This window comes from Neolamprologus multifasciatus, chromosome 10, assembly GCF_963576455.1.
Source record: "Neolamprologus multifasciatus chromosome 10, fNeoMul1.2, whole genome shotgun sequence".
NCBI lineage: Eukaryota > Metazoa > Chordata > Actinopteri > Cichliformes > Cichlidae > Neolamprologus > Neolamprologus multifasciatus.
In genome coordinates, this window is record NC_140448.1 from 15000052 (window position 1) to 15013078 (window position 13027).

General features: G+C 39.0%; 2 protein-coding genes across 4 annotated transcripts; both read right to left on the reverse strand.

Moving 5' to 3' along the window:
• Nucleotides 1-4591, reverse strand: pimreg (PICALM interacting mitotic regulator). 3 transcript variants are annotated; one of them, XM_085174320.1, is made up of 6 exons: nt 4448-4591; nt 3396-3713; nt 2989-3290; nt 2657-2752; nt 1962-2000; nt 1368-1506 (listed from the first exon to the last, which is right to left on the reverse strand). In XM_085174320.1, exons 2-5 carry the CDS (start codon nt 3687-3689, stop codon nt 1970-1972), a joined length of 723 nt encoding a protein of 240 aa, XP_085030446.1. In that variant the 5' UTR covers nt 3690-3713; nt 4448-4591; the 3' UTR covers nt 1368-1506; nt 1962-1969. The 3 variants fall into 3 exon arrangements, with proteins under 3 accessions (XP_085030443.1, XP_085030445.1, XP_085030446.1); XM_085174317.1 differs by lacking the exon at nt 1962-2000 and having other exon boundaries at nt 1-1506; XM_085174319.1 differs by lacking the exons at nt 1962-2000; nt 4448-4591 and adding an exon at nt 4205-4440 and having other exon boundaries at nt 1-1506.
• Nucleotides 4592-5050: 459 nt separating this feature from the next.
• tmigd1 (transmembrane and immunoglobulin domain containing 1) lies at nt 5051-12627 on the reverse strand. The gene is made up of 6 exons (XM_085174322.1): nt 12179-12627; nt 11339-11423; nt 10932-11210; nt 8154-8441; nt 7595-7698; nt 5051-7510 (listed from the first exon to the last, which is right to left on the reverse strand). Exons 2-6 carry the CDS (start codon nt 11400-11402, stop codon nt 7499-7501), a joined length of 747 nt encoding a protein of 248 aa, XP_085030448.1. The 5' UTR covers nt 11403-11423; nt 12179-12627; the 3' UTR covers nt 5051-7498.
• Between the last annotated feature and the right edge of the window lie 400 nt (nt 12628-13027).

Sequence of the window (13027 nt, forward strand, 5' to 3'; positions counted from 1 at the left end):
TCTTATTACAAACTGAGTGCCTTCCAGCGCCATGGTGGATCTGTGCCATTAGGCAAGCATTAAGGCAGTACTATCAAGGTATACCTAATAAAGTGGAAAGTTAGTATACTGGCATATATAGATTTCAATACCTGAAAATGATCTGAACAGAAAGAAAAAAACAAAACCCAAAATAGTGATATAAACACATTTTTCCACTCAGTTTCTAAAATCTTGGAGGAACTACAGATAGTTTAATGAACAAATGTGCTGTAAAACTGACACCAAATGATAACTTAATAAAGAGAATGCAGGCATTTTACCACCATCATCAACATCATGATGTTGAGGAAAATATTATTTTAACCCCCCCCACCACCACCACCAAAGAAAAAGAAGAAAAGAAAAAGGAAACACCCAACTAAAATGATGTGAAGAGAAAACATGAAACAGATATATATACATAAAAAATGCAAAGTTTTATTTTTTCACATTTGGACAGTTGTTCTCCTTTTAAAAAATAATAATGCTGAAAAAGAAAGTATCAAAAACAGAAAAACAAAAAACAACAACAACAACACACCCACAGAAGAGCTTTGCTTAATTTGAGGCTGGTAGCTTGACAGTCACTAATAAGACTTGGGATATCTCTTTATAACATCATCATTATAGCCATCAACTGGTAATGAGCCACTAAATCTTTTCCCCATTACATTATCAGATGATTTATGTGTACAGTATTGATGCATGAATCATCCACAGGCCATTAGAAATGCCAACCTCTGCCTCAAGGAATTTTCACATTTAAATACTGTGTTTTAGAAAATACACTTGATAATTTGGTATAATCAAATGACATTAAAAAAAATAGTGTAACAAGTGTTAGAAACATTATTGCATACATATAAAAAAAGGAAAAAGATTTCCCCTCCGTCAGAAAATCTAGTGTTCGTTCTGCAGATAAACTGCAGTTCTTGTTCGTGATCTCTTTAGAGTACATTTCATTAACTTTCTATGCAGAGAATGAGAACACAAAGTACAATATTAGTATTTTGAAAATGTAACTAAATGTAACAAAATGTAACATTTTGGTTGTAGCAGCTACGACAGATGCAAAGAAAATTCCTCTGGAAGCTACAGTGAGGATATTTTACCCACAACAAGCTAACCTGAGACATGTAAACACACAAGAGTCACACAGATGCAGAGCACACATAAAAAAAGACAAGCTGTAGCATAATAGCCTCCCAGTATCATAACGCCACTGTGAATATGTAACAGTGACACCACAATAATAATAATGATATAATAAGTGTAAAACATGGCTACAAAAGGTCCTGCATTATACACACAGACATGCATGTAGTTCAGTTGGGTTTGCGAATAGTGTTCACAGCTGTGTGGGCCCAACTGCCCAGCGTGTCTGAGACGCGTGTGGCTCTGCGTGTGACGTTTGAGCGGCTGAGTTTACCGCTGGGATCCAGCTTTCTCATCATCGCTCCCCCAGAACGTTCCTTTGGGCCAGATCTGCAGAGACAGAGAGACACTACTCAGTGCAAAAAGAGACTGCCATTAAAACCACATAGGTTTACAACTACAACATCAGTTAGTTATTTAAAATGAAAAAGGCAAGTGTTAAGCCATCAGGCAACAAATGAAAATTTTCAGTAACTCATTTCCTGATCTACAATTTGAATTTTATCACTTATCATTTTAATGTGTAAATGGCCTTGTAGACATTCTGGTAATATCAGAAAAAGTATTTGGGAAAGTTTGGTGTCAAAGAAAATTTAAAGCAGGAGCTGTAAAGTCAGCAAGAAGAAAAAGTGTGAGCAACATTTGTTCGGACAGCGAGTTATTCATCTGTTTTTCTTCCAGATTTGCATGCATCCGAGTAGCTCTGCCATGCACTTTTGTGTTTACACTGAAAGCGTATGTTCTCAAAACTCAACTAGCTTTACTCTTTGGAAAGGGGATTTTACCTTCTGTATTACTCCACAATTTGGGAATAGTTGAACTGCCTGTTGTAAGTAAAAAAACCAAAAAAACCCCCAAAAAACCCCCAACAAACTAATTTTAATTAAACAGGAAGACGTCTATATTAAGTGAGGAAAGCCTCTGGGAGCATGTAATGTGCGCACGTAACAGGCAAGATCACCATTACCCAGTGCTCGCTTTCCACACTGAATATCATCGTTTATACATCGGACAGGACACAAATATTTTAAATGACAACACCGGAAGTGACGTAAATGTTCAAATGCATTTTGTCATGTCATCTGGCTCCAATTCCCACACCCACCTCCTTTCCCCCTTACTCCCTCCTTATCTGAATACCAGAAACACAGACCCTGTTTCAAACTAAGGCTGGAGGAATGTCTGGAGGGAGGGGGAGGAAGTCTGGGGACCCACAAGCTGGGATTCTTTGGGTGAGAGGGCAAGGAGGACAGAGACTCCCTTCCTCAATGCAGAATATGCATGGATACAAGGAAATGGACTAATGGCTTCTTCAGTTACACAAAACTTTAATTTACCAACAAAACACTTATTTAGTTGTGATTATAGAAAAGGGTAACAAAACCTAATATGTCCTTTTTCTGTTAATTACCCAACACATAATGCAAACACAGTCAATGATCAAGATATCAAAAGAATTCACTAAAATAAAAAATGTTACCTGCTGTCTCTCCCAATGATGTCATCAAAGGCCTTTGACAGATGTTTAAGCCTCCTGAGTCCACTGGAAACTGACTCCAAATCTTGGTCAAATTTCCTATTATAGATCATAAAAACAAAATATTTGGCGGAAAAAAGATAACCACCAAAATTCAAGTAAGTTACTCTCAGCTGCTCCACATATTTGGTTGAGTTTTTTTTAAAATAAATAAATAGTGTATGATCGTCCTGACACAACCTCAGAGGGATCCAATGAAATAAAAGCACTCAACAAACTAATAAACTAACAAAGTCCTAAAAAGCAAAGTTGCATAAAGAGTGAATCAAACTCACATCCTCTGGTTTTGCGTATTTGGAGAGGCAAAGGGACTTCGTACAGCAGCCATGCGGACCAGTTGCCTCCTGCCAACTCCTGTTTTCACTCCTCTCACGGATGCTTCAGGAGTCCTGCGTCCTCTGGAGCCTGGAGTACGCCCAGGTGTACCTGCTGCTCTGGGTGTGCGTCTGGGTGTTGCAGCCCGATGAGGTGTACGTCCTGGGGTGCAAGAATTCGATGCACCAGCATTTTCTCCATCACGACCCGGGGTTGCTACCAAACACTCTTCACGGGAAAATTCTCTGGTCCTCTGCAACCTCTGAGAGAGAGAGAAAAAAATAACTCTGGAATAACTGACTGGTGGCTTTTGTTGAGACTGATAATAATCAAAAATAGGCAATTTCACACATAACAGTTAATCTACCTGATACACTCCGGTGATAGAGTTACGAGCACTACGAGTAAGCTTGCGGACTGTGCTGGTCTTTGGTTGCTCCTTTGTGGTTTCCCAGGTCGGATTCTCAGGGAGGGAGTTGGTCTGGACAGATCGCAGTGGGAGTCGCTTCCTCAGTGACATTCTCAGAGAGTTGAGTGAAGATGAGGACCGAAGTTTGCGGAAACGGTCCGGGGCTTCTGGGGAGCTCTCTGCTCCATCAGACTCATCCAGGACTGTGTGTGCCCGCCAGACTCCAACCACAGCTTTACCAACACCATCCATGACTAAACAGGCTATATGACCGAGCTGAGAAAAAAAAAAGTGGTCTGTATGAATAAGTTTTCTGAAAATAACATTTTTAATACTACAGTTTCAAAATCTCACAATATATATAAAAAAACCTATATTCTAATCTGGCTCAGAATGCTATGAAATTTGAATATTTCTTTGGACTGATAGACCAAAATAAGAAAAAGTTACAAGTTAAGACACATCTTTCTTTTTTAATCCTTAAATTTGAGCGTAATTAAGCTTAACTGTTGCTTTAGGAAATTATTTCAGAGTCCCTGTGTCACTGTCAAAAAATTTGAAAAATGTCAATGAACAAAGGACGGAAAAAGTGAAAAATGAGCCGCAACAACCGTACAATCAAGCAGCAGTAATCGTGTAAGTAAAAGCTCCGTGGCTTTTGTTAGATAGGGACAATGCTCCTGGTCAAGTGTCCAACTTAACCCAGGAATGGCTTGCCCTGAGGAGGGAATAACAGCCTTAAGCAACAAATGAGAATTAAAGTTTACCTTCCACTTGCCTTTACATGAAAACGCTGTCAAATTGTGCCATTGTTGTCAAATGCTGCCTTTATCCATAAAAGTCAGTGAATATCATTAACAAAACAAAAGAGGGCTGTGCCCCCGAAGCCACGGTTAGCTAGAAAAAAACCCGTTACTATTTCAGGTTAGACGACAAAACATCGACTCAAATAAGTATAAAAACTTAAAAGAAGAACGTCTTCCGAGACACCTGCTGTACAGAGAGTTTACCTGAAAGTGTCAGTAGTAAAAGTAGTCGATTCTCTGTGGCTTTTAGGCGGCTGTAGCTCCCGTTTCTTCTTTCGCTGTTTGAATTTGGCGGCGGACCACAGATTCCACAAAGGCACGCGTCACCACGCCCTACGCAGTGTTACGTGACGTAAAACGATGCGTCACTACGTACAGTTTTACGTTAATGGGATTTACGTTTAAATGTGACTAGAATTATCGTGTGCGAATAAGATTCCAAGATGTTTTTCCTTGAAATATATATTTGAAAATGGTCTGTTAAGGTCTGTATTTTCAAAATAGTTGTAAAAAATACTTAGGATCACAAGTTTGTAATACTACATTCCTCTCAATACAAACCCATGGCTTGTTGATGCCTACCAAAAGTCTTGTTGTGACTTGCAAAGGGACATTTAGCTAAGTATTATTGGGGGTCTATGTTTATATTTGAGCCTGCATGTGTAATTGTGATCCTGTGTGGGTTAGGGAAAATCCAAAATAAATTTAACATGTGCACCTAATTCTTATTTTTTTTTTAAGTCATTGAAGATTTATGCTTCACAATCATTTCACCCTGGAAAAATAACAGCTTAAAGAAATCATCAAGAGTTGGGAGTTCGCCTTGTAATCGGAAGGTAGCCGGTTCGAGCCCCGGCTTGGACAGTCTCGGTCGTTGTGTCCTTGGGCAAGACACTTCACCTGTTGCCTACTGGTGGTGGTCAGAGGGCCCGGTGGCGCCAGTGTCCGGCAGCCTCGCCTCTGTCAGTGCGCCCCAGGGTGGCTGTGGTTACATTGTAGCTTACCATCACCAGTGTGTGAATGTGTGCGTGGATGACTGGATATGTAAAGCGCTTTGGGGTCCTTAGGGACTAGTAAAGCGCTATATAAATACAGGCCATTTACCATTTACCATCAAAAGCCCCAAATTACCATGGCATTTATGCCCATGATGAGTGTTTGTAAACTATCTCTCAAACACGTCACATTTTCTAGTAAAGAAAAATTACGAAATGTTTAGCAATAAAGCTTATCTTTGCCAGGTAATATGTCCAGTTTTTATTGACTTGGCATGAGATTGGTGTTGAAGCAACTAACAGGGGTGTTAGTAACGCTCTTCTATTGCAATACTGTTTTACCACTCAATTTACAGTTAAAGGAATACATACAAATACACGTAAGAAACATTTTACAAAGCTAAGTATAACAGTGCCTTTGGACTTGGTGATGTATATCAAATATATTTAGCTGCTGGGAAATGCTAGATAGTTTGCACAGTTTTTTCCACCAACAGCACAATTATAACAGGTCACTAAATACTGTTGCTCATTTATCAAACACCATTTTCTTTGCTTTTGGTTGCATGTGTACACAAAAATCCACCATTGTGGCTACAAAGGGCTTGGTGACCAGCAGATGTCACTGCACACCTGCACATGAAATGCTTTCAGTATTTTGAAATCTTTGTCTTGTCCACCTCTGTAGTGATTTAGTAAAGGCATTAACAAGGCTGTAGAATAATTTATCTTTAACTTTGAATCCATTTGTCCTTCACTCATATCACTCTGTTTTATGCGTTTTAAAGTGTTTCTTTCTTTATTGGAAAGAACATAAAGAGGAGACCTTGACCCTAACAACCTAGCAGTCACAGTCCTTTTGTCTCATTAAAAGTAAATGTATAACATCATTTTAATGAGCTATGGCTGTATAGTTGAGTCAGGAGGTAAAGTTCAGAGCAAACGCAAGAATTAGATTCTGAAGCATTATAAACATTTCACAGACATGTTTATTTCTCTGGTTTGACAGCAGTTTGATAGTTTCACACTGGGTATTATCAAAGCATCAGCTTCAGCATTGAGTTACTCTCTTTTAAGCAGCTTTTTGGTTTTTAACACAATTAGTCTGACAATTATCTGTCTCTTTATTGTTTTAAAAAGCACACTGATTAATATGCAGAAGCCAGCATGAGCTATATATCAGGGTAAGTGCATGCATTTCTCATACAATAGCTGTTAAATGTGACAGTGTGAATGGTGGTTTCTGTATGTGTCTGGTAATATATATATCTATATTGTATAATAACCAATAAAAATGATCTTACAAACAAAGACAGTTTATATTGCATTGATTGCATTGGAAAGATGAGCTTTACTAGCTGCATCATTATTGTTATTATTGTTTTTGAACATATGCAGCTACCATTATCAGACAGTTAGCACAGTGTAAGACAGGAAACATGGGGAACACGCTAGTCTGGTTTTAACCAAAGGTAACAGGACATTTAACTGATAAGTTATACCCTGATTGTATAACACATAGAAAAACTAACATACTGTAAGTTTTATGAGTTGATTACAGTTAGACTAACACTACCTAAGTGTTTCACTTAAGTTTCACTCTAAGCTAAACTAGCTAGCTGTTTACATAACAGAAATACACTATATGGACAAAAGCTTTAGGCCACACCTATTAATCTTTAAATTCAGGTGTTTTCAGCCCTGCTGTCACAGGTGTGTAACATCAAGCACCTAGCCATGCTGTCTCCCATTACAAATATTTGGGAATGAACATGTTGTGCTAAAGAGCTGAATGTGAATTTGATCGGATATTTCTATTACAGGAAGTCACTTCCTGAAGTTGTTCTCCACCTAGATAGTACACAGTCAGCTGTAGTATTATTGTACAGTGGAAGTGTTCAGGAGCCACACAATGTAGCAGATCATATGAAGTTACAGTGTAGTGCATGAAAGTCGCCAGTGCTCTGCTCGCTCAGTAACTACAGAGGTCCAAATGTCCTCTGGCATTAACATCAGCACAAGCTGGGAGCTACATAACGTGAGTTTCCATGGCTGTGCAGCTCCTGTAGGTGTAATGCATATGTAGCCCTGCACTTTTGTCCATATAGTATATATAAGAATATTCATTGTTTATACATTGGGAAGAAAACTTAAATGTAGAATAGATGTATCTCTCAAAATGACAAAGCATTCCTTTCCGTTATCTTCATGGCTTGTCTCGTTTGGTGATGTAGAGAAGACTGGTTATTTTGAGCACAACTTACTTGCAGCACTGTTAAAAGAGATTTAAAATATTAGAAGGTGTGGGTTGTAATCAGTCAGTCTCTGTACTCCACACGTGTATTGTGTGCGTTACCTTTACAATTTTTTTCCACCTTGAAACAACAGCAAGAAGAGCAGTGAGGGCCACAACCACCAGCCCAGCTATCATGGGCCCCAGTGGGAACTTCATGGTTTTGTCTGTTAAAATGAAGATTAAAACATTAAGCATATCATACACTGATTTTTATAATCCACTGAACACCTTAATGTGGAGATGTAAATGGCCTGCATTTGTATAGTGCTTTTCTAGTCCTTAAGGACCCCAAAGCGCTTTACACTACATTCAGTCATTCACATACTGGGGATGGCAAGCTACATTGTAGCCACAGCTGCCCTGGGGCGCACTGACAGAGGCAAGGCTGCTGGACACTGGCGTCACTGGGCCCTCTGACCACCACCAGTAGGCAAATATTGGTGGTGTTAGTGGTTAGTATCTTGCCTAAGGATCTTTGGCATGTAGCCAGGAGGCAGCCTGGGATCGAACCACTGACCTTCTGATTAGTGGCTGACCTGCTCTGCCACCTGAGCTACAGCCACCCGATCCTTGGGTGTGGCTTGGGTAGCATTGCAGAGTGCTGATCTTGTGAGCTCACCTGTTATTGTGACTTGGAAATGCCTGCTGCTACTTCCATACATAGGAGAGTCCACTGTGCACGTGTACATGCCTCCATGCAAGCTTTTCTTCACTTTGCTGGATGTCAGCTGACTTGTTAAGCCATTATTGATCACAGAGAGGCCATCTGCTAGTAGATCCACCAGGCTTCCATTTAGTGACCATGTCACAGAGGAGACAAGTGGATTGGCCCTTGTGTCACACTCCAAGACAAGGTCATCCTCCTCTTCAACTGTAACTTCCACTGTTTCAGAGATATTTGGGGCGACTGAAAAATGATCAGTGCAAATATTAATGCTTGTGAGATTATTGAAGTAACTTTTTCCAGATAGATGCACATCAACGTAACGCAAGTTACACGTTAACCTAGCAGCTACACTGATTCAAACCGGAATATTCCATGACCAGCCTGCCATCAAAATATGCACAGGTATGTTGGGTGTGTTTGTATCATTCCATCCCTCCCTCCTCTTAAAATGGAAATTCCATGTTAAAGTGCTGCTGTCATGCAGGAAAGTGACCACAGAACAACTAGTTGCATCCAGAGGGGAGACTGTGTGCAGATAAAATCTTTTCAAAAACCCAGATGTCAGTTTACTATAAAAACCCAAACGTTGTCCTCATGATCACTGATAATCCTGGACAAATCAGGGCTAGAATAAAAATGGGATTGTGGTCAGTTCCTTCCAGTCACGCTTCCTGCAAGTCCACTTGAATGGTCGAGACTAGTCACTCCACTCCGAGTGGGCACGAGGACTACTAGTATAATATGTTAAAGATCTACATATTGTGGTGCTGTACTTTTTCCCTGAGATCAGTGAAAAATATATGAACTAACAGGTAATGAGCCCTACTTTGGTTGGTCCTTTAGTTTAAAACCTGTTAAATGCCAGTGACCCCAGTACTGGGGGCAAGATGGAAAACATCAGGTTTCACGAGATGTGCCGCCACATTTGTTTTTTAAAATATAAACATCTGTGGCATCCACAGAAAAATCAGAATGTTTTTTGAGCTCAAGGCTGAAAAACATTTTCTACGATCACCAAACACAGCTAAAACAACATATAATTAAAGAGCAAGTAGACATGTAGCAAAACTGCATGTTTCATCATGCTCCAACCAAAGTTCTCTGAACCAGCAGCAAAACAAGACCAAAATTATGCACCCCACTCGAAAAACATGATGAATTTTGTCCTACCTTTGCTTTCTTTCTTTCAAAACAAATCCACATAAAAATGCATTTCCTGAATACCTCCATCTTTCAATGTGCTTTGTGTTCTGTCTTATTTGCTTGTTTACACACAGATAAATTACAGCCTATGGCAGCATATTTTCTTCTATATTCTGTTTTATAGAATATAACCCCTCCGTGTCCAGGATGTGCACATCAGCATCACTGACAGGGTGGCTGCTAGCCTGTAGGTCTAAACAGACTGCAGAGTCCTGGCCTGAGGAGGTAGCTTTTCTGTGTTGTGTCATCAGCTTAGAGGTTGTTTGATTTCACTGATGTATAATTTTACAAAAATGCTCCTTGTACTTAAACACATAGACTAGATCCTTGGGGTGGAGCAATTTTCTGACATAGCATGTTTTTTGGTTTGAAAGACGCATTGTTTACAGAAAATGTGTCTCAGGATCACCAAAAGGTTTTCGTTTAGGCATGGGTTGTAATTCTCTCCTCAAGTATTCTTTAGGTGGCTTCTGGCTGGTCAAATGTCCAACTGGGAATGCCACATTTACCCAGGGCCGTTTTGATATGATGTTCTTCTGCTGCCCTACCCGGCATGTTTGCGAGGATGTCGTTCGCTCTGTGTTGTAGTGTCCTGATGACAACCTGTTTATGCTCCAGAGTATGATGACAATCCAACCTTGAATACTGATACATATTAAAGATAGTGGTGCAACGGATCCAAAATCTCACGGTTCGGATCGGATCACGATTTTAAGTCACGGATCGGATCAATTGTCGGATCAGCAAAAAAAGACAAAACGACAAAACTTTAACTCGCCATTTACTTATTTAAGTAATTTTTGGCTATTAAAAAACATTCAACTCAAGACTCATTCCACGCAATTATATAAAAACAAATTAAGGTGCAAAAAAAGCCAGTACAGGGCTTTGTATTTACCACTCCGCTGTGATACAATGAGCAGTCACGGTCACGAAGCTTTCCGTTGCCCTGGAGGTCCACCCATTTGTAGTTAGGGCAGAAGATGCCTGGAACAGTTCAGGCATAACTTTAGACTTTTTCTGCTCATACATGCTTGGAACGATCTTGTCACTGAAGTGGACGCACAACGGGATATCATAGCGTGGCTCAAGTACGTTCATCATAGTTTAAACTCCTTGTTTTGCACAACGGAATACGGCCTCACGTTTGCAGCTAAACACCCCAATAGCTTTTGTAATAGCTTTAGCCCGGTCGGACTGGGTAGCAAAGGGCTGCTTAAATGCCGCAAACTCCTCTGCTCCTCCACTTGAACCGCTAGCGCTGGCCATAACTATGGCTTGACAGACTGACCACGCGCACCATACACATACAGTGATCCATTGCACCAGTATTTAAAGATCATAAAACTGAATTCACGCCCCGTTGTCAGTCAGTGTGATAGTTTTGGTCATTATGCAGTTATATTGTTTCTGATTCCTACCTTGGTTAAATATGCAATTAATCTAAAAATGATTCAGTATTGGCTGGGAGTATTAATATAATAATACAATAAACAGATCAGATCAGAATTCTTTAAAGGGACTTACATGTGACATTCAGGGTGACAGAGACTTGATCTGTGGAATTGCCTTTTTGGTGGCAAGTGAACTTGACACCATTATCTTCATAGATTGGTGTGACACACAGACTGCTGCTATTCTTGTTGTTCCCTTCCTTCAAAAGAACCGCTGCATCATTCCTCAGCCAGACCAGCTCTTCTTCAGCTTTAGTAACACCAAGCGTACAAACCAGCGATACAGGGTCATTGAGCTTTACCTGTATAACACCCTCATCGTTGAATGCAGGTTCAGACTGGATATTAATGGCTTTAGGATGGGGAAGAAAAGGAAGTTGAGTAAGATCGGGGAGTAAATCTTGACAATATAAATAGTGACAAGAAAACTGATTGAGATACGTTCCCTGTGACCAGGTCTTTGTAAAACAACAAACTTACCTAAAACGTGCACTGTATAGAGGACGAGGAAATGGAAAACTGCGGCTCTGAGGATAAACTTCATTTTGCTTTGCCTTCAATGAACCTGGAGGAAAGGAAGAGATCATTAGAAAAAGCACTGGTATGCAATTCATTTACAATTTTAAGCTAAAGCATTACAAGTTTTTTCAGATGTGGCATACCACCAGACACCGCATTCTGTTGTGTTCTTCATCGAGAGGTAGTAAGACCGCTAACCATTTACTTAACAGGTCAACCAACAAACCAAAATACGTTAAACATTAGTCTCTCGCAATTTTAGCCTCAGATTAAATTTACATTCCAGACCAAAGTGCAAACATTTTCTCCTTTGCACTTCTAAAAAAGAGAAAGCCATCAAAAAAACATTCAACTTATTTATCCTTCTGTAACCTTAAAAAATAACTACCTGATCTGAATGACCTGAAAATGTCATTCAGGGTTTTAAGCAGATGAGCTGCTGTGTTAAACTGTTGACTGGCTGTTCATTTATAAACCTGGTTTAAAAATCAGCTAGCATCAAAATATCTCAAAATCCGTCTACAGAAAAAAAGGGATTTTTCTGATTGAAGTTTAAATCAGACTATTTCCAACTCTGGCAACCAGAACTTTATGACTCAGAAAGGAAACACATTTGTTTCAAAATACTTTTTTTCCAGCATTTGTTAGATATTAAGGACAGCATTAAAAATCCTAAAAAAAACCTCTCCGGATTTAAAACTATAAGAAAGATTTTAGGAATTATACTATATATATATATATATATATATATATATATATATATAAATGTTTCGCATTCTGAGATGAGTTAGACGAATTTACCTGACAAAGCTCGTGTCTTGTCTGTGTTATATGAGGGTATGAATGACTGTTTTAACCTGGATCAGCTCCTAGTCTGTACTTCGCAGGTCCCTTTTTATAAGTACCGTCTCGTTCAAAATGCCTTTCTTATAATAGTATTTGCCTTCATGTCAACACCCTTTAAATCCTCCCACCCATGACCTTTTCCATCTTTTATTGTGGACACTTTTAACACAAGGAAAACCTTTATTGGCTGTAGCCATTACAATGGCACTAAAACTAAACAGGGTGTGTGTGCCAAGTTAAAAAACACCCTTTTTAATAGTTAAATTTTTATTTTAAATAGCCGCTTTTAAATACCCTTATGACATCACAAACCCTTAAAATCAATGGTTGGAGGGATTCAAAGTTAAATTAAAATTCTTTAAAATCAGTGTACTTCTACACATTTATTTATGAAGCAAGTTACAATGGAAGCCCATTAATTATTTCTAATACTATAAAATTATACAAAATATATAAATTACTTATACATTAAATTTGTGTGTGTCCTTGAAAAGGAGCGGAAGGCATTGTTATTTTGCTGTGGGAAAAGGGATAAATGTAACTATAGTGTTTGTGAATTTACTTCCTTGTCAATTTTCCTGCCTTTCCTGTTAATGTCAGATGAGTGACGGTAATTGCAGATCAGTGCAATGGAAGTTTGTGTGTATATAAAAACATGTAAGAAAATATTTTTTAAAAAAAACTAACAAATGTTAATGAGACGTGAGGTGAAATTTGAACTGTAACAGAAATTTCAAAGTCATGGGTTTACTGCTCTGTAACAAGCTAATAATTCAGGGTTGCCCTAAGTTTTTTTTTTTTTAA